General features: G+C 40.3%; 4 protein-coding genes across 4 annotated transcripts; all 4 read right to left on the bottom strand.

The window, feature by feature from the left end:
- Nucleotides 1-288: 288 nt before the first annotated feature.
- LOC115808055 (lipocalin-like) lies at nt 289-2,193 on the bottom strand. Its single transcript, XM_030769303.1, has 6 exons — nt 1,991-2,193; nt 1,597-1,736; nt 1,366-1,445; nt 1,100-1,213; nt 874-975; nt 289-693 (listed from the first exon to the last, which is right to left on the bottom strand). The coding sequence occupies exons 1-6, from the start codon at nt 2,084-2,086 to the stop codon at nt 674-676; spliced, it is 552 nt and encodes a 183-aa protein (XP_030625163.1). The 5' UTR covers nt 2,087-2,193; the 3' UTR covers nt 289-673.
- A 971-nt stretch (nt 2,194-3,164) lies between these two features.
- On the bottom strand, nt 3,165-6,770 carry c8g (complement component 8, gamma polypeptide). The gene is made up of 7 exons (XM_030767389.1): nt 6,445-6,770; nt 6,029-6,165; nt 4,988-5,058; nt 4,420-4,527; nt 4,042-4,143; nt 3,907-3,942; nt 3,165-3,288 (listed from the first exon to the last, which is right to left on the bottom strand). Exons 1-7 carry the CDS (start codon nt 6,574-6,576, stop codon nt 3,278-3,280), a joined length of 597 nt encoding a protein of 198 aa, XP_030623249.1. The 5' UTR covers nt 6,577-6,770; the 3' UTR covers nt 3,165-3,277.
- Nucleotides 6,771-7,032: 262 nt separating this feature from the next.
- Nucleotides 7,033-9,239, bottom strand: msrb2 (methionine sulfoxide reductase B2). The gene is made up of 5 exons (XM_030768991.1): nt 8,913-9,239; nt 8,333-8,430; nt 8,009-8,085; nt 7,610-7,757; nt 7,033-7,357 (listed from the first exon to the last, which is right to left on the bottom strand). Exons 1-5 carry the CDS (start codon nt 9,022-9,024, stop codon nt 7,253-7,255), a joined length of 540 nt encoding a protein of 179 aa, XP_030624851.1. The 5' UTR covers nt 9,025-9,239; the 3' UTR covers nt 7,033-7,252.
- A 608-nt stretch (nt 9,240-9,847) lies between these two features.
- armc3 (armadillo repeat containing 3) lies at nt 9,848-17,965 on the bottom strand. Its single transcript, XM_030769529.1, has 17 exons — nt 17,918-17,965; nt 17,674-17,791; nt 17,416-17,541; nt 17,222-17,290; nt 16,889-17,064; nt 16,166-16,360; nt 15,724-15,907; nt 15,337-15,489; nt 14,835-14,943; nt 14,351-14,600; nt 13,896-14,032; nt 13,342-13,510; nt 13,114-13,214; nt 11,623-11,709; nt 11,317-11,511; nt 10,392-10,554; nt 9,848-10,145 (listed from the first exon to the last, which is right to left on the bottom strand). Exons 1-17 carry the CDS (start codon nt 17,963-17,965, stop codon nt 9,939-9,941), a joined length of 2,487 nt encoding a protein of 828 aa, XP_030625389.1. The 3' UTR covers nt 9,848-9,938.
- Nucleotides 17,966-19,188: the final 1,223 nt, after the last annotated feature.

The following is a 19,188-nucleotide window of genomic DNA, read 5'->3' as shown; positions in this document are numbered from 1 at the left end:
ATGATTGTATTTGACATATTTGTAATGATAAAATATATTAAAAAGTAGAATATTTTCTTGTCCGTTGCCTTTGTTATACCGGGCTTTATGTTCGGCTTAGAAGATGAAGTTACTGAATTGTTTTCTCATTTGTCAAAGGTTTTCCAGTTTGTTAAAATAGTTCTACTAAGGAACAGTCACATGAATCACATACACACTTAGTTTTTAAAAACTTTTATTGAATTGAAACAGTAATTTTAAAAACAAAAAAACTGATTAGAAGGCAACAAACACAGAACATTTTGAAAAGTTTGATAAATTTCTCAGAGCTTGTTGAAGGGTGAGATGAAGAGTGTTGCACATTCATAGTCATGTCAGAGCAAGATATTCATACGCTGTGTTGTAATACTTTCAAATGGCTTCACCTCCGTAAATGCATCTCCCTTTTGAAAGGCTGCGTTGGTGTGAACACTAAAATCAAAGCCATACAAGTGTCTAGACAGAAGTCATGGCTTTCACATGGCTCACAGCTAGATAGGAGGAGAGAGCTTGAAAACGTAAGCCAAGCAGGAGTCCTGAGACATGTCATCAGTCTTATCTGTAACATTGCTCATGTCCGGGCAAGAGGAAGGATGGTCATGTGTCAGATGTCACCATAGAAATTACCAGCAATTTCTCTGGTGAAATGTAGTGCTTAGGCATCTGCGCATTCACCTTAAAAAAAAAAAAAGACAAAAGAAAGAAAGTTGGTGTTGAGTCTTTTGCAAATATGATAAACATACTAGTATAATCCACGGAAGTGGGCTCTGATTATAATTAAAAAGTAGTCTTGTTAGAAATGTTTTTAAAATGCGGTAAAAAAAAAAAAAAAAAAAAAAAAAAGTGCAGTGATACCATTTGGCGGGAGGATCACAATGTTCTCTGGGAAGATGCCAGTGTCCTGAGAGAGCTTCTTAAACTTCTGCAGCAGCTCTGGGCTCAAGCTTGTGGCGCGTCCTAAAAATCGCAAGACAGTTTAGCTAGATTTTGCTGTTTGATTCATGTTCTAAAAGCAAGAAAACGATTTTTTTGAACACACCCTGGACCATTCTAGACTAAATGTTCATGACAGTGCCCTTACCATAGAGTTTGTTCAGCACTTCAGTCGCTCCATTCTGGGTCTTGATGGTATGCACTAGAGCGTACTCATCGAATTTGGCCTCAACTACACGCCAATCATTGTCATTATTCCAGCCTGAAAGATTAGAGACAATGGCGTGTTATCAGTCAATTGGGAAACAACCTAGTAGCACTCTCAAGTCTAAGTTTCAACACAGCAACACAAAGCCACTTCTCAGACGAGGTCATAGAATTCTCTACTGACGACTGGCTCATAGGTTGACTTACGCTGGCTACGGAAGGTGAATCTGCCTGGAACATCAGTCTTCTTGGCCAAGTGAGTCATTCGCCAGCAAGACCCATCTGACCTAGAATAAGAGAGAGAGTCGCAGTCAACACCCATGATACGTATTGAACATAGATACAATCATATACAGAATTAGAGTGTTTCTGAACATCTAGAACTTATACAGAGATAAAAAGGTAAGGAGCAAACTGGAATTGAGGGTTGGAACTCACTGAAGGTTGGCGTAGGTGATGTCCAGATCCCCACTCTCAGTGGGTACTAGCATGGCAGTTCCCATTTTCATGTTGTCTTTGTGACTGACAAACCACTCTGCGTTTGTAGCAAAACCAATAATGAACCATTTCCCTGACATCTAAACAGGTTGGGAAAAAAAAAAAAGGAAAGAACAGAAAAGAAAAGCAACATTAGTCACGCACATGCAGCACTGTAGGACAAAAAACAAACTCAATATGCACCCAGTTTTTCCACTATGTTTTTAGTAAAACATGATCAAATGTGAGAGTCAGGAATGAAATCTGCTCCAGACTTTTAGACACTTATTGTTCTAACAGACGGACTGTTTTTTGTTTTGTTTTTTCTCATATACATATATTTGTCTGTCCTTACCCCTTGCAGATCAAAGTCGCTCATAGGCATGACCTCAGCACAGGCAATCAGGGCGCAGAGGAGGACCCCAAATAACCTCAGTACAGCAGCCGCCATTGCTTCAGTGCGTCTTTCTCGTGCTTTTCCTAGAACTGATGTGAAGTGAACTGAAAGAGCAAGAGGTGTGCCTGCTGCAGCGTCTGGTCCTCTTTTATGTTCTGGAGTGTACCCCCAACCCCTCCCCCACCCCTTCCTTATTCTGGGTCCCACCCACTTTCTCAGCCTTTAAGAAATGCAAATTGCTCCCCGTTATACAACAGACACATGCGTCTCTTTCGAGGTATTGGGGGTTGGGGGTATACACATGTATACACAGGAAGAACCTGTCTGCCCCCCCCCCTCCCCTCCAAATTCGAACCCAGCTTTGCAAAATTGAAGGCACTTTTAATGAATTTTCAAGCTGAGACAAGCACTGTCCCTGTAACTGAATTTAGGATGGGATTTTAACAAAAACTTCTGTGTTATGCATAGATCATTTTAGGTGAAGAATGTTATGATGTGGGGTTTTAAAATCCTACTGTTTGCAGTAATGTGCAAACGCACAACATGAGTTTAAATGGTGCATGAGAGGAGGTAAATCACGCATGCAAACACACTGGCATAAGAGTTTGTTAAAACTAGTCAGGATGATTCAGCAATAAATTAATGCCAAGAACTGTAGCTTTCTGTGGTGCTTTGTGCCACTTGAGTTTTGTAACTCCTTTCTTTTAGTGTGTTTTCTCCTCTTACTTAAGGGGCAGGCAGAGTCTCGTTTTCTGAGTTACATCACACAGAAAGGGACTCGCAAACACGCACCTCCAGCACGTTTTTTGATCCTCAGTTTTGTAACCGAACTCAATTGCCCTGTTGCATCTGGAGTCAATTATGGAAAACTTCCATTCGTTATCTGATGGGTTTTTTTTTTTTTTTTTTTTAGGTAAACCTCAGGAGTGTGTTTACTCCGACGTTTTTCCAAATTTAACACAAACAAGCTGTGAAAGCACTTCATTCATTCCAAATCCAATGATGGAGAAAGACTGATGGATTTTATCCTTCTTTAAAACTATTAAAATGTGTGTAAGCTTTTTCGTATCCGAAATGAGCTCGCGTGTTTTGAAACAAACAAAAGGAAGAAACAAAAAGAGGAGACAATTCATAGTGTTTGACTGCACTTTAATCTCTGAATGGCTAATCAGCCTATTACTTCATTGGCTGCTACAAGATTGTAACATCCTCCTCTGTCGATGATGACACAGGCTGGTATAGACATTAGGTCATATCTGTGAGACAGAAAATGATTAAGGAGAAGAATGACTGAAAGAAGTGTAAATATTTATGTTGATAAAGGAATACATTCAGTTGGCTAAATCTACATAGGTAGGCAATTAGTGTAATGTATAATCTGGTGTTTATGTTTAGATTAAGTGAGTGGAACAACGTGATTTCTTTTTGCAGGAGTGTAAGGAGGCTTGTCACAGGTGACTGATAATATGGTTTTCATTGGGCTCAGCTGTATACCAGGGTATTCCAGAAAGCGGGGTTAGTGAAAACTCCGTTAGTTATCTCAGAGTAAGCAGTAAACCTCCTAATAGAAGAGGCCTATGGCTTTGTTTTGCTAGGACAACGAAGCCATAGGGCTCTTCTATTCGGAGGTTTACTACTTATTCCGAGTTAACTAACTCTTGAGTTTTCGCTAAACCCGCCTTATGGCACCAGTAGGCGATGAATATAGAACCGTGTAAATGATAGTTTTAAGATTGGATGGCAGGTTAGTAACGCTGTCAAAGTTTCGTCTGTGTGACTGTGAACAGCGCGTCCTTATTACACAATCACTTCATCAAGCGCCAGGAAAAACAATTTTTTTTTTCTGTTTGGTTCGGGAAAAACGAAAATCTCACCGAGTGTATGGTCTTTGTCCGCAGACTCACAAAACCCTGGAGAAAAACACAGAAATTGATTTTGTCATTCCTAAATAACGTGCGCAGTATGACCGATACTAGTTAAACTTGAATGCAAGTACTTTGAATTCTCACCATAGGTGGGGAACTGAAAAACAACATCTAATCCCAGATTCTGTTTCTTTGCAAGTTCTTCAAATTTGTCCACAACAGCATCAGGAAGCTCTGGAGTCCTGCCTTTTGAAAATTTTAAAAGGTAATCGCTCAAGTGTAGATAAAAACACAACCATGTTATATTGTTTTAGATATATTAGAATGCACCCCCCCCCTCCCCCCCCCCCCCCCCACACACACACACACACACACACACACATACACACAAACACACACACCCACACCCAAACCGTTCTGCACTTTCTGATCCGGTGTTTTATTGGGCAAACGTTAGTTTTATGTATTCATTCGACTCCACTTCATATAAATGAATGGATGGATTTCTTTTCAACAACCTACCATACAGTTTCATGGCGATCCTGCAATGCCTTTGAAAATACACAATAGCGTAGGAGCTATAATCGGTGTCTCCAATGACAATATCGACATCCTTCTTTGAATAAGGACCTGTGATACAAGAGGAACATTAACGCGTTTAGAGTTGCATCAGTGTTTAAAACTGAAGTTATTTCAGACTGTACTCGTAAAAACTGAATGCGGTATTCTGCATTGGAGAGGTGCATTGCTTCGTAAGGCTTCGTATTTGGCATGTACAATATGCACGCACGTGCACGCGGCGCTCTTGCTCTCATGCCCAGTTTGACTCGCTGGTCAAGATTCACTTGTCCTGGGGAGATTCTGAGTGAAATGGTAATGGTCTCGCTTGCATAACAGATCTAACAGGCTATTGTTATTCGGCACTTAAGAGTTTAAAGCTGTAGTATGCAGGAGAGCCAAGGAACAAAACAGAACTATTGCAAATTTAATTGGATGCAAAGGAGAAAATACAGGCTACATTTTTATCGCCCGTTATCACCACAACAGTTTGCAACTGAATACCTCTGCAGGGAAGCTTATGCTAACTCACCCTTCAGAAAGAGACGTCCCGCAGGTTTTCTGACTTGATATATTTGACGGATCTCCCAGCACTGATAATTACTGCATTATAGGATCAGATGAAGGAAAATGGTATGGAGAAAAGTTAAAAGTAAAGACTTAATACTGTTTAAAAGGCTAGGGGTTTACATCATAAATTGTATTACACTTTATTAAATCAATGATAACACAGTCATACTATATCTTAAACAACGGCATGTAAATAACAGTAGAGAAAACTGACAGAGAAGTACTTTGAAAAAGTAAGAACAGATTTCAACCAATGTTATCAGAAATGTTAAAATGTTGATTCAGTGACTGCTCTGACTCATCCCCTTACCAAAAGCAGTGTGGAGCAATATGATTGCACAGTTTGCTGAGATAGGTCTTGAAACGTTACATAAGGATGATTTTAGAGCTGGACTTGATTCCTGACTTCTTCTTCGTTTTTTTTTTTTTTAAGTAATTCAAGTCAGAACAAGCGTGAAGAGTGTTTTCAGAATTCTTGACTCAGAACCACCCTTTTCCTTCAAGTATTTATCTTCACTGAACCTTCTTATAAGAGGAACTCATATCTTCTGTGGCGTTTGCATGATCCATGAAGGAGATGATGATTTCAGTGATTTTATCCAGTAAAAACAATATCAAAGTATGATTCAGGAGTACCAGAATTTAGTTAACATGTCAGAAATTCTGGTCAAAAACCCATATGGACTTCAACAATAAGCTGTAACTAAACAAATCTATCGGTGAACAAATACAAAATTGTAGGGAAAACAAATTGTGAGGGAATTTTCTGATATGACGAGTCAGTTTGAATATAGGCAGCATTTGTTGTCTGGAACAGTACTTCTTACTTACCCAGCATAATCCCAGTATCTCAGTCAACTGCGTATTTATCTATAATTACTACAGCTTATTTGAGAAACGTTGGGAGATTGCAGGGAAAACGTGTAGGAGGTTAGTGTTACTAAACCCTTCTTCCCACTGAGCTAAACCGTTACTCCCCCTTGTGGTCACTTGAGGCACTTACAATTTTCGCAGCGTGCTCACGGATAGCGTTGATTTAGAGGGTGTCAAATTTATGATAGTGCCTTCCACGCTGAAACTATTCTCCAGAAGATACTGGCATTTTGATGCCGCACTCACCAGGTACCATTTTCCGCTCATCTAAAGAAAGAAAAGAAAAAAAACCCTCTGTGGCGGTGCTATCTTTTCTTGACAAAAGCATGAAGCACTTAACAAAGGTTCCTTCATTATGTATCTGATTCTTGATCAGCTTGCTCACTGAAGGATATCTGCCTTGAATCACAACAGTCCACAAGCTTACTGTCTGCAGAGTAATTTCAGGCCTCATTGACCAGCTGCTTTTCAGGTTAATGACGTGAATTTTTATCACTGTGAGGCAGCACACAGGCAGAAAGAATGAGATGTGATAGTAAAATATACCTGTTGGATGTTGAAGTTCTCAACTGGAGCAATCTTATCGATGGGGGTCTCCTTCCCTTTTCTACAAGGGCCTCTGGCCCTCACGTCCCCGAAAAGACCCACCAAAGCAAAACACAGCCAGACACGCATCATCCCACTTTTTGAACCAAAGTCCCCAAAGCTTTAACCAGCTTTACAAGTTCTCCTTTTTGCTGCCTTCTACTTCATTCGGTATCTTTTTTTTTTTCCCCCTAATTCTCTCTCTTTTGGTCTGTCTTTTGGTGCCTCTATTTCTGGTTTGACTAATCTGTTTTTCTGTTGCAGCTTGTTTGTGGTGGGCTGTGCAGATACACACAGACTGAGATAGTGACCCCCTTTACCTGACAATGATTAACATGGCTTTACTGGAACAGGGCTGTCAGTGTACACAGTATTCAGGGTAATGAAACTTGCCTATTCATGTCTTTAATCAGTGAGTAATCACTGTTACTCTATGCGTTTACACTGGTATAAATGCTTATTTAACTCATGTAAATTCTATTTCTCTCTCTCTCTCTTTGTTTGAGGCACGCAAACACATACACACACAGAAATGACAAAGCAGAAGAGTCTTAAAAACTATACGTTTATTCATAAGAACAAGCCTCCTTCTCAGAGATTTTCAGAAATGTTCCTCATAAAAAGAAAAGACTGTTCAAAGCATAACAAAATCAAATAGTGTCTTGACACTATGTGGTAATTAAAGGAGATTACACTCTTAGAGATAAACCGGGCTTGAAGAGAGGTCTTGGTTGGGTCCTGTGATAGCCTTGAGGATGCTAAGGTACTTCTATTTTTGTCTGGGCTTGAACTGTAGGGCCACACTGTTGATACAGAAACGCTGGCCCGTTGGGTCTGGCCCGTCATCAAACACATGGCCAAGGTGAGCATCACACTGCAAAAACACAAACGTGTATTTTATTGTGTTTACATTCCGGCTGTTTAAAGAAACAAACAAATAAATGAGCTAATAAAACCCCGTCAACAAACATACGAGAGATTTATTTTCCTTGGTGAAGAATGTTACAAATCTTAAACGTAAGCTATACATTTTTTTTTTTACATCTTTAGCCCAAAACACGCAGTCATTCATGCTCAGCCCATATCGCGACTCTTTGATCAATAATATTCTGATCCATACACTCACATGTTTGCAGATCACCTCTGTCCCCGTGCTGCCCAGTGAGTTGTCGGGGCGACGCACGATGCTGGCGTGGCTCTCATCTCCCTCCCATGTCCCATGCGCCTCATGGAAGGATGGCCACCCGGTCCCAGAGTCATACTTGGATTCTGAACTTTTGGCAGAATCAGTATAAAACCCATGACTTTTTTTTTTCTTGCAAAAGCATAAACAATTTCACCATTTTTTTTTTATAATACAGCAGTAACAATGATAGCATTAGCAACATTTACAACAGGTGTTTATGACAATTTAATGGAATGCTTAAATAATTCAGTGAAGGGGTCAAACATAATTGACTAGTAATTTGGTTTTAGATGCACAAAGATTTGTGACACCGATCTTTGAGTGGCAGGGAAGGCTTACGTGAAAAGGGGTGCGTCGCAGCACACACAGTGATACATTCCCTTTTCATTATGGTTCAGGTAGATTCCACTGAAAGGCTGAATCACGTACATAGACACAGATTATATTATACGACACTCAGAAGGGCGCCCTAAACTGTAATGTCTAGATTTAACACTGTACAAACATGCTCAGAGTAGGCTAATTTACATCTTAATAATCATTCTTATGTGTTACTTATAATGAATGTTAACGTTTTATACAACTACAACGGTAAAGAACAGTTGAACAAAGGAATGGTGCAAAGTGTTCACAACAAACTAGTGTGGATTGGTTTAAACTCACCTCTTCTGTGCCTTTCTCTCTGGTCACAACGTACTGCTCTGGGGTCAGTTTTTTCTTCCAGTCCGTGTGCTTGTCATAACGTGTCAAGGACAGTAAACCTGGACCCAGAGAAAGCCGTATTCTATACCTCTACATTTTATAATATGCAGTACTTTACTGGCGTTGTGATAAATTTTCTTCGCCAGTCTTCTGCCGTCTAGTTTATAACCTGACAGGTATTTATTCGGTGTAATCAATCAGAAACTTCAGAAGTTGACGTAAACAAGTTTGTCTTTATTTTATTTATTTATTTATTTATTTATTTTCATCTGACCTCGAATTTTATGAAAAGCTGGTTGCGTGCATACCAGTAATTTGAATCGGGAAAAAAAGTCTTTTGGGGTGATAAATTCTGTTCTGAACAGGAGAAATTATTTACCAGACATAGCTACATATAATTGAATAAAAGGGAGGGGTGCCACTGCGCGAGGATAATTTAATTAGAAACCCCTCCCTAAGAGTAGGGAAATGAGTAATCGAACAACAAAAGAAACTCCCAGCTACTTTCCCGTTAAGGTAAAACGACAGGAAAAACGCTTACCCGGGCTTGTGGAAATTGGACGGATAAAGGCAGAGCGTGTCTTCGACAGCAGTGGCTTGGTAGTAGCTCCCCTACTAATGATGAGAGAAAATCGAAGTAGAAAACGCGACATTTTCCTCTCTGCAGACTCTCGACAACTTTTTGTGGCAGACGCCAACTTCTTCCCGTCTCGGTCTAAGCTAATTTAAGTTGAATAAAGACCTCAATTGATCTGAAGTGGCCAGTGAACATACCCACCCTCGCGAATTGTGAGCTGCATGCGGTAGAGACTGGTCTAAACCTATTTCATATGATTTGGGTCATTGCAGATAGGTGCCTACGTGACAAAAAATATAACATTTAATTAAGCGTTTTAGATGTAACCTATGTAGTCACTGATTTTTCCGAAGGTACGCATAAATATTGAATCTTTTGTTTTCATAAACCCAGACATAAATGGGGTCATTTTATAGTCTTTCGACGTAGACTTTGGACTTTCAAGACATATTCAAGGATCCATAACCTGCCACAGCTTATCATAAGAGCTGTGATCCAACTTAAAGGTGACTGCTTGAGCAAGACTTCGTCAATGCGTCGCCACACTTCTCAGCTTGTAATGCCAAACCAAAATGTTTATCCTCTGCGTGTAAAAGACTAGCTGTAGAGTAAATAACGCTGTCAGTGCAAAGTTAAAAAAGAAAAAAAAAAAAAAAAACAGTCAACAATACACCAGTAGTACCGAAGCCTTTCTTATTTAAATTAAACTGTTAATTAAACTGTTATTATTTTTTCCCCTTATATCTTACATCTATCCACATGTTTTAGTATTTGTCTCAAAAGTTAAGTTACAACACATCTGATGATAAGCAGAATAAAAAGTTAACAGTCTGTAAACACCACAATGCATAGCACCAGAGATATCTCACAGTTTTAATGGTAATAATTCAATATTGAAATGTGCAGATGTTAGCAACTCATAAAAAATATGAATCTGTTGCTTGTCCACTTTTAAGGTCTTGGTGTTTTGAGGGGTGTCGGAGAGTAGTTTCAGATTGTCTGATACTGGGTAGCAGCTGGTGAATTGCTCATCATTAGGTTCCCAGGGTTATGCATGAGGTCCACGACATAGCGCCGGGGCTCCGGGTAACCTCCAGCAACCTTCAGCAAACTGGAACTGAGCAGTACCTCATTCCATGCACGGTTGTAGTCTCCTCGGACCAGACTGCAGCTCACCCCAATTCTGTCTGCCAATACCTGAGGTATTCAGGAATAGAGAGGACAGATGGTAGTGAGCTATGAACCCTGCATATTGCTGAATAATGAAGAGCATGAAGAACATGAATGAATACATTGGGCTAGTCATTCTCTGTGTCACTTTGAATTTGGACAATGCTAGACACTCTGTATAAATCATTTCTATGAGTCGCTGCATCAGTGAAGGACACTAATACTTTCCCCCCTCTGGCGTAAGAAGTGAGGCAGAGGTTTAAAGGACGCTACCTTGTAGAGCAGGGCTCTGTGGTAGTAGGTGCCCATTTTGATTTTGCCGACGGGAATAATGTTGGACTGCATCTCTAACTTCAGCTCGCTCAGGTGAAGTTCCCACAGGAAGTCATGATGCTTATCTGGATCTACTGGGCCGCCCATCGCATCACACACCAACCTGTAAACCATTCGCACTCACATTACATGTGTATGATCCTGACTTCTTCATATTAACATGCGCATTAACACAGAAGTGCAACAGTGAAGCAAACTGCTGTTCTTTTTACAGTAAAAAGTGTAAAGTAATTTAATATGTCATCAGTTTACCATGTAAGATCATACACAGCAGTGTGCCTATGTCAGGCCGATGTTTAGAGCTCTGTGCTGTAAAATTTCCAGTATATGTTTGGGAACTAATACAGATGGGGAAATTCCTGCAGATTTTTTGTTTGACTTCGAAACATAGAAAAATTTTGTCATTATGGAAGTTTTTCAGTAAACTACAACATTTTAGTCTCTTTTCCATAATACATTACGAGTTCTTTTTTACAGTGATTTATGGTACTTCAGTGGTAATGTTTTTCCCATGATGTACTTCGACATATACAATAAGTTTTATACAATGTGTATTCTAAAGTACAAGTGGAGTCTTAGTTGCACATGGTATATGGGGGTGTTTACTGATATAAATAAACATTCAAATCTTAATGTGTTAACTTGTTTTTTTCTAAATGACATACCACAGCGCATCAGAGAACACATGCACAACTGACCTGCCACCAGAGGTTCCCAAGTGCTTTCTTTTCAAAGTTTAGTTAAAGCTTTATTGAGTAGACAAAGTAAATAAGAGGTTTATGACTGCTGTAAAATCCTCCTCATGACTGTTTTCATTGCTTAGAGTGCAAACTAAGGTCTACACCTCATTGTTGGAAAAACTCACTTGGCCAAAGCAGAGTACAGCTCTCTCTCCTCATGTGCGGCCTGTGCGATTTTGGCTGCCTCAGTCACCAGGTCCTGGAGGGCAGGATCACACGGCAGTATTCCCGGTCCCTCCGACTCCACCTCCACCTGTGGTGTACCTTCATCATCATCCTTCTGTTTGTCATCATCCTTAGGGCCTCTGCTCTTCCCTCTACTGTGGAGAATGAGAGAGAGAGAGAGAGAGAGAGAGATGGATTGATGGAAAGTTGAATGAACCAAAAAGGGGGCCTTATAAAAAGAAAGACACATAAAATCGTACACAGACCTCAGCGTTTTGCTGTTTCCCCTGCGGCCAAGAGCATGAGCGTCTGTGGGACTGTCCTGTCTCTCCTCTGACGGCTCTTTACACACCCTGGAGAAGACAGAGTTCCAGGTCTGAGATTTCAACCTCCATAAAACATGTCCACAACCACATTTAAACGCACAATCCGCACCGTCCTCAAAAACAGTACAAACAGGAAACATATGAGAACACTGTGTCGTAACTGGCACAAGTCTTGGTTGCTGGTTATTGTGAAACTGTGATGAATGCTGTCGGGGCCACCAAAGGCAGGGCTGCATGTCTTCAACCAAGAGTAACTGCATTCAAGAACAACTGACCTTTATTCTGACTTGGCTGCGGTGCCAAAGTAAAACTCATTGGGATGCCATTACCAGTACCAAACTTCTGTAGCTAGTGAATCAGTAAACACGTGCAAAAACACTGGGCTTCAGTACAGTGAGGTGCTGCTTAGAATTCACTGATACCAAAACAGTCTGATGGCCCTACAAATGAACTATGTAGTTTTACCCATAGTTACATAACAGGTTACTCCATTGCACATGTAACAACAATGCTCTCTATTGCACATTACACACCACATAATAGTGATAATCTTACTACTACTGCTCTATATTGTGGCATATTCATTATATACTATGTATATAACTCCTGCACTATGGCAACTTCTGTCTACCTCAGTATTCTCACTTCATGGCTATTTATTACGTTACCAATTACTGCACTAAGTACAGAAACAACCTTTATTTTATTTTGTTTGAATTTTATTTCCCATTTATCTTTATTATATTCTACTTTTTATTCTACGTTGTGTTTGGCGTGTGCTGACGGTGTTGTTGCAACACGTGAATTTCTCTCGGGATTAATAAAGTATTTCGTATTCGTATTCGTAAGATGTAATATTGAAGAGACAAGGAGTCAGAGGACGTTTAATGAAGTGGAAGGACAGCGTTTAAAGGTGAAGCGTCAGGGCCTGCACACCTCACAAAGACCCTTTTCTTTGATTGAAGTTGGCTGTGGGGAAGATTGATTTCACAGTGCCTACTGAAATAGATAATAAACAGGAGGCAAGAAAAGGGACCTGCTGAAATGGTCAGCGCGTTTCCAAAACCGTGGCCGAGGTTTTGAAGACGTAAAATGCATCAGTTTGACGGTGGAGGGGGGGGGGGGGGGCAAAACAGGGGTTATTTTTGGCTGCTAAAACAATTAACAAACGCATTTGTGGCTTTAAGGCTAAAAAAGCAGAGAGAGGATAAAAGCCAGTGAAGTCGACTCTAACTGTTTTTTTTTTATTTGATGCAAATTACACATTCATTCAAACTGAAAGCCTTTCTCAATATAAAGTTATCTTTCATGCTGCCTCCGCAATTTGACCTAATGTGAAACAAAGAGCATGTGAGGGTAATTCTGTGAGTGAGGTTCAGATCAGAGAAAAACATGTATTGCTGCAGAAAGTGACCCTTGGTCTACACGTACTGATCCTGAGGTTTTCCATTAACTGCTATGATGGCCCGTCGCTGGTTGACAGCCTGCTTCGATAGATCCTCCAGAGAAGGAACCTTGTGACCTGCTCGTGTCTGCAAAAATGATGAAAAGAGAGAGAGAGAGAGAGAGAGAGAGAGAGGGAGGGAGGGAGATTTGAATGGGGACTATTCAATAGACCCATAATGTAATTTCTTTTTGTTAGCTGAATCACTCGCTGACCTGGCCCGGGTCATAGAAGCCATCTGTGATGATGTCAGAAGGGGAGAGACAACCTGTCAGGCTGTACTTGACAGACAGGTTGCCGTCGAGCAGTCTCTGCAGGGCCACTTCACTGAATTTATTCTTACGGTTGGTCGAGGTATTAATCTCTTGGAGGATTTCCAAAGCTCTGTAAAATTATAAACAGATATTTGAATTGTTGTATGGTTATAGTAGTAATTTAGAATACAATGCACTTATTTCTTCTGATTAAGGCAAGATATGATTATAAAACAAAAAAGGTTAAAACACTGCAATAACTGAGAAAAAATGAAGGGCATTATGTCAATTACAATTAATATTGGATCACTAGTGCCATCTGCTGGTCAATCTTCAAAATGACCTTCATATTTTCAAGGTATGTTTAACTCAGCTGAATCTTTACTCAAATCCAATTTATTTCAAGATTATCTCTTGAAACCAAATTGCTTTGTGCAGTTAAAATATTAGTACCTAATCTGAAGCATATACTTTGCAGATTACAAATTCTGAACGTTATGTAACAATGACCTCACCCAAACTTGCACATCTTAGTTACAGTAGGCTCATCACTCGCGCATACGCTCACTGCCCAGCATGCATTTCTGCGGATTTCCGAGTTGCTGGATTCCAACAGTTTAACCAAGAGGGGCAAACCACCAGCTCTTGTAAACTGCCCATAAAGACAATAAAAGCATATTTACTCAGACTGGAAGACAGCTGCCGAGTCATCTTTTCCACAGCTGTAGTGTTATCCTGCCCCATATATTCTGGCCTTGACCCAGACAAACAACGGTATATATGCTGATTTGTGTAATAGCGACGACAGTAATGGCAAGAGCAATGAGGAGTTCTTGGTGTGGATTGCTGACTGAGGGAGAGAGAGAGAGAGAGAGAGAGAGAGTGAGAGAGAGAGAGAGAGAGAGAGAGAGAGAGAGAGAGAGAGAGAGAGAGAGAGAGAGAGAACTTTTAGTTTACTGTGAGTTTCAACCTCAGCTCTTGCTTCTGCATCACAAGCCAGAGCGGCCACCGCCTGGGTAGCACAAACGAGCACGTGTCTGTCCGTGGACTGCAGCGGCTCCACCAGCATCTGCGCGCCACCGTGGGCCAAAATACTGCGCCGGAGCGACTCCTGCGACGCCATGCTGGTCAGGACAGCTGCTGCATACGCCACCGTCCCAGGACACTCATCTAGCAGCTGTTGGACCAGGAGTTTGTCCCCATCTGCTTCATACACCACACTGAAAGGGCGCAGGAAAGAGAGATGACAAATATGCACATATTCAGTGGAGAGAACAGACCACTGGTGACTGACCATTTTTAACATTATTTGACCTTTTGTGAGACTCCACACTACATATTTTAAATACTACAATTTTGGACAACTGCAAACTGACTGAGACATAGAACTACGTTTAAATGATCTCAAGAAAAAGTTTTTCAGTGATTAAGTAAGTGCATTAGTGATAACTCACTACGCATTGAGCTGGTTTCCAGTGGTGAGGCTGGACAGGGCCTGGGCTGCAGCCTCTCTCAGCTCTGTGTCCTCACTGCTTAGCAGCTGCACTATGGGCTTTATTCCCTCTGAAACACAGACAGATTCAGGGTTAATGTGCCTTAACACTGTCGTAAAAAAAAAAAAGGCAGCATGCTGAAAAACGTTTTTGAGTTCACTAAGCTTCTGGTAAAGATTTCTTTTTAAAGAGAATTGTCTTCAGTTCAATGAACTCAAAAACAAACAAACAAAAAAAAACAATAACAGAAAAAAAACCCAGTTGGTTTCCTTTGCATTTTAAGTTGGAGCAGAGCTCTCATGTACACCACTGCTCAGTATGAGAGGCGCACCTTTGGGTTAAAAACCTAATGCTAGATCAAATTATACAACTAAATGAATTAATTGAATTCTTTTGTTTTGATACTAGTCTGTTACTGTAATACTAGAGGCCTATTTTGTTTAAAAATTGCATACTTTCTCACCCAAGTGTCGGAAAGTGTCCTGGCTGGTCAGGTTTTTGCACATCGCTGCCACTGCCTGGCAGGTGGCAGTTTGCACACTGTCATTCTCCACAACAAGCAAATGGACAAGAGCCTTCTCGACCTCTTGCTCGTGTAAGATTTTTCTGCTGTCACCTAGTCAGAGGACAAATAGGCTAACACTACTGAGACTTGAACAGATGGAAACGTCTGTGATTCATTAGTGACCGTTTCACATTCATCTAGATGGTTTCATGTAGGTCCAGTGACCACAAATCAATACGCAGGAATATAGAAAGCCAGATAAAACATGACACAGGTGCAAAAAAGATCCAGACAATGGTGTCAAACACAGACGCAAAATGAGAGCTGATAAGTGAGTTTCCATACCACTTTGCGCTGCCCGGGTGATGGCCTTGATAGCATTGGTTTGCACTTCGGGCTGGGTGGCTGTGATGACAAACTGCAGTAACTTCTCCAGTCCACCTGTCTCTTGAAAAAACCTCATAGACTCAATGTCCTCTAAGCAATTTGAGATGACCTGTAGTGCCTCCAAATGCAGGTCGCTGAACTCCTGGGAGAACAGATATCTCAGGTGAACATCTAGCAGTGTCTCTGATTTATGATGACCAATAATCTGAAATTATTACATAAAGTTAAAACTTTAAATATTTAAATATGACAGTGAAACACTAATATAAGCTGTATATTCCAACAATCTGTTGAGATAATACTAAAGTGTAATGGTGCAGTATGATGAAAGGAGGAAACCTGAGTTAGCTATAAAGATGTCTAGAGCTCATGAAAATTTAAGCAGTGGCGATTAGCCTACTTTATTCGTAAGGACTTCCAGGAGCCTGTCGAATCCCTGTTCCTCCCTGAAGGCAGAGTGTGTTCTGAGGTCTGTGGTGACGCTCTGGAGAGTGCGTAGGGCCAGCTGCTGGATGATGGGGAACTCCGAGCTCAGCTGCTCCAGAAGAGGGGGGATCCCATTCAGCTCACACAACGCTAAACGCACTGGAAAGTCCTGAGTGGACACAGAGGAAAAGAGAAAGTATCAATTATGATATTCTGTATTATTCTAATGGACAAAGATCTAAGCATAATGGGAAAAATATAAATATATATATATATATATATATATATATATATATACACACACACACACACACACACACACACATATACAGTAGGCAATCTGTAGGGGGATGAGGGGGGATCCCTCTTGTTAACCTGCCATCCCCCTATATACTTTATAGAGTAGTGTCAGTGACCTTTAGGCCATCCCCCCTGTTAAAAAATAACAAATCGCCTACTGTGTATGTGTGTGTATATGTGTGCGTATATATATATGTGTGTGTGTGTGTGTATGTGTGTGTGTGTATTGTATATGACAGCTCATATTACTCAGTATTTGACTGTTGATCTTACAGCTTGGATTACACATTTCACATATTTTTCATATTTTTTGGAAAGGAAAAACAGCTCAAATTAAACCACTGCATTGTTCTGGAATTAGTATCCCACAGAATGATAAAAAGCTCTTCTGTCTCACCTGAACTAAATTAAATATACATTCAACTGAATTCTTCTTTACATCTGGATCTGGACTGGACAGGAGCTGAATAAGGGGTTCGAGTCCATCATGATCAAAAATCTGGACCTTACAGATGTAGTCCACTGACAACAATGCCAGGCAAAGAGTAGCAAATTCATGAACCGCAAGATCCTCTGATAGAGACACAGATGAACACAGAGAGGCATATATTTAAACAATGAGCCTAAATAAGCCCTAATACCTAAGTATTATTTGTTCTAAACTAAATCTTTGTGTTTATGATCCACAATCAAGACACTTTAGTGAAAAGAGCTTTAATCACAAACGTGCCTTCAGGTGACAGTTTGCCAATCATTGCAGGTATGACGTCATATTTTTTCAAAACTCTTCTGACATCACCTGTCAAAGAACATGAAACAGTTGTGATTGTCAGCGTCAGATTTTTCTTTTTTCTTAGTCTCGTAATACTTGTGTGCGAGGCTGGTGCTGAAGAAGCAGCTGTAAAACTGCAGTCCCATTCTTACTACAAGAGGCCATCACTCCCACGGCCATTATAGCGTTCCGTTGTACTGCCTTATCCTCGTGCGATACAAGCTTAGAGAGCGGTTCTACGGCACCAAGGTCAAGCAGAGTGGTCTTGTTCTCATCAGCTGGACAATGGTAAAAGAGTAACACCGAAAAGCTATGTCATTTACTACAAGGATGGAAAAAAGAGAGCATATAGGCTGCGAATGGAACACATACTGATGTGTACATGAAACGAGACTAAGTTTAACTGTAACCTTTTTCAGCAAATTTGTGAATGGCTTCACAAGCTTTGGCTAAGATTTCCTCTTCAGGGGATTTGAGCATTAGAACTACAGTGGCTGCATTCTTGCTCTCTATTGGCAGAGGATCGAACTGTAAATAGTGAAATAGTAAGGAATAACGTTAAAGATTCAAAGTGGTAATCAAGTAAACTCAGATTGTCTTCAGAAAATTAAACGTTGGTATTCGAGGTTTAATTTTTCAAGGGCTTTGTTTTACCACATCTGTAGTAGGTGATTCAGCTTCCTTCTTGACTTTTTTCCCCATTCTGTAATGTTGACAAAGTGAATCGCATTAGTAAGAGCGCAATATGAGCTTTGCTGTTCTTTACGACATCGTCGAGTAAATAAGTGAGTAATTTAATAGATATGTGAAAAAAAAAAAACTGACTGTGGTCTCTGCTACATAGCTCTCGCTCCAACATGATGTTGGCTAATGTTAGCTTGTGGCTAAGCAGGTTTGATATTTTACCTGATAAAAATATTGACACGTACCGATATTACATAACTTCGTTTGAATTTAAGAAACAGTTCATCAAAATATTACTATAAACTTAGATTACATGTGTTACCTGGCAGTTCAAGCGCTTACAGAGCACAAGGATTTAAGTCTCACTATGTTTTGTTGGTTGTCTGACATCAGTTGCTAAGAGACGGATGCCACGTTTTCGGTACTTGCCTGAAGGTGGGGCAAGACTCATTCGGCATCCGCGATACAGTAATCTAGGTAGGCCATCTTGGGCTCTGTGATCTGAAGATCTAAAATAGTTGTGACCTGATGCCTGTCAAGAAATTACATGGTTACAGGAATTCGCCGAAGACTTTATGAGATAATTAATGCCAATAATCGTGACTTCCTATCAGATGTTTCGGAAGATGTCAACTTAGAGTGTACCATGGCTTTGTAAGACAAGAACATTCATTCAAAATACTATGGAATATTAAAAATGCAGACTTCACACTGGGGAACAGTTTGAATAACGCCTTTTTGTGAGATGTCTTGTTGTTTTCGTTGCTATATTTGTTGTTGTTTAATTAATTGCTCGATATCCTGTTTCTTAAAAAGACAAGATGAAGTTATGTCAGCCTACTTTGCGGCTGATAGTAAGAGTAATTAATTACTTGATTAATAAGAGCTAGATAGTATTTGATATAGCTGATATCCTGACCCAAAAGCCTGAATGTTTGCACTCGTGTATTAGAACATAAATTATATTCAGACCGTGCATAATTGTGCTGACATTAAATGTATTTTAACCAACTATAGTATAACACGTTTCAGTAATATGCGGGAATGAATTCAGGTTTTCAGAGATATCAGACACGTCCACTAGTTGTACTGCCCACTACACATTTAAAGACGATTTTGGGGATGTAAAAATCTGGCCCATATTTCTTGTTAGAGACCGTGTTTTTCGCAACGAATCAAAACAAATGTGACAGCGTCTGACGGAGGGAGCGTCGGCCACCTCCTACCCAAGGCTGTCAGTC

Source organism: Chanos chanos, chromosome 3 (assembly GCF_902362185.1).
Source record: "Chanos chanos chromosome 3, fChaCha1.1, whole genome shotgun sequence".
NCBI lineage: Eukaryota > Metazoa > Chordata > Actinopteri > Gonorynchiformes > Chanidae > Chanos > Chanos chanos.
Note: the sequence above shows the minus strand (reverse complement) of the source record. Positions and strands in the feature narration are given on the sequence as shown.

What these genes read in the sequence shown, in the direction of transcription:
- LOC115808055 (XM_030769303.1), bottom strand. Translation starts at nt 2,086, where the DNA reads ATGGCGGCTGCTGTACTGAGGTTATTTGGGGTCCTCCTCTGCGCCCTG. An exon ending in ATCACCTACGCCAACCTTCA is followed by an intron (nt 1,446 to 1,596) that starts GTGAGTTCCAAC and finishes CTCTTATTCTAG; the next exon opens with GTCAGATGGGTCTTGCTGGC. An exon ending in ATTCACCTTCCGTAGCCAGC is followed by an intron (nt 1,214 to 1,365) that starts GTAAGTCAACCT and finishes CTAATCTTTCAG; the next exon opens with GCTGGAATAATGACAATGAT.
- c8g (XM_030767389.1), bottom strand. Translation starts at nt 6,576, where the DNA reads ATGATGCGTGTCTGGCTGTGTTTTGCTTTGGTGGGTCTTTTCGGGGAC. An exon ending in GATCGCCATGAAACTGTATG is followed by an intron (nt 4,144 to 4,419) that starts GTAGGTTGTTGA and finishes AATTTTCAAAAG; the next exon opens with GCAGGACTCCAGAGCTTCCT. An exon ending in TTTTCAGTTCCCCACCTATG is followed by an intron (nt 3,943 to 4,041) that starts GTGAGAATTCAA and finishes GTTTTTCTCCAG; the next exon opens with GGTTTTGTGAGTCTGCGGAC.
- msrb2 (XM_030768991.1), bottom strand. Translation starts at nt 9,024, where the DNA reads ATGTCGCGTTTTCTACTTCGATTTTCTCTCATCATTAGTAGGGGAGCT. An exon ending in TCCAATTTCCACAAGCCCGG is followed by an intron (nt 8,431 to 8,912) that starts GTAAGCGTTTTT and finishes CTCTGGGTCCAG; the next exon opens with GTTTACTGTCCTTGACACGT. An exon ending in TGCGACGCACCCCTTTTCAC is followed by an intron (nt 7,758 to 8,008) that starts GTAAGCCTTCCC and finishes TTCTGCCAAAAG; the next exon opens with TTCAGAATCCAAGTATGACT.
- armc3 (XM_030769529.1), bottom strand. Translation starts at nt 17,965, where the DNA reads ATGGGGAAAAAAGTCAAGAAGGAAGCTGAATCACCTACTACAGATGTG. An exon ending in GTATATTTAATTTAGTTCAG is followed by an intron (nt 16,361 to 16,888) that starts GTGAGACAGAAG and finishes GTGTCCACTCAG; the next exon opens with GACTTTCCAGTGCGTTTAGC. An exon ending in GGAAACCAGCTCAATGCGTA is followed by an intron (nt 14,601 to 14,834) that starts GTGAGTTATCAC and finishes GCGCCCTTTCAG; the next exon opens with TGTGGTGTATGAAGCAGATG.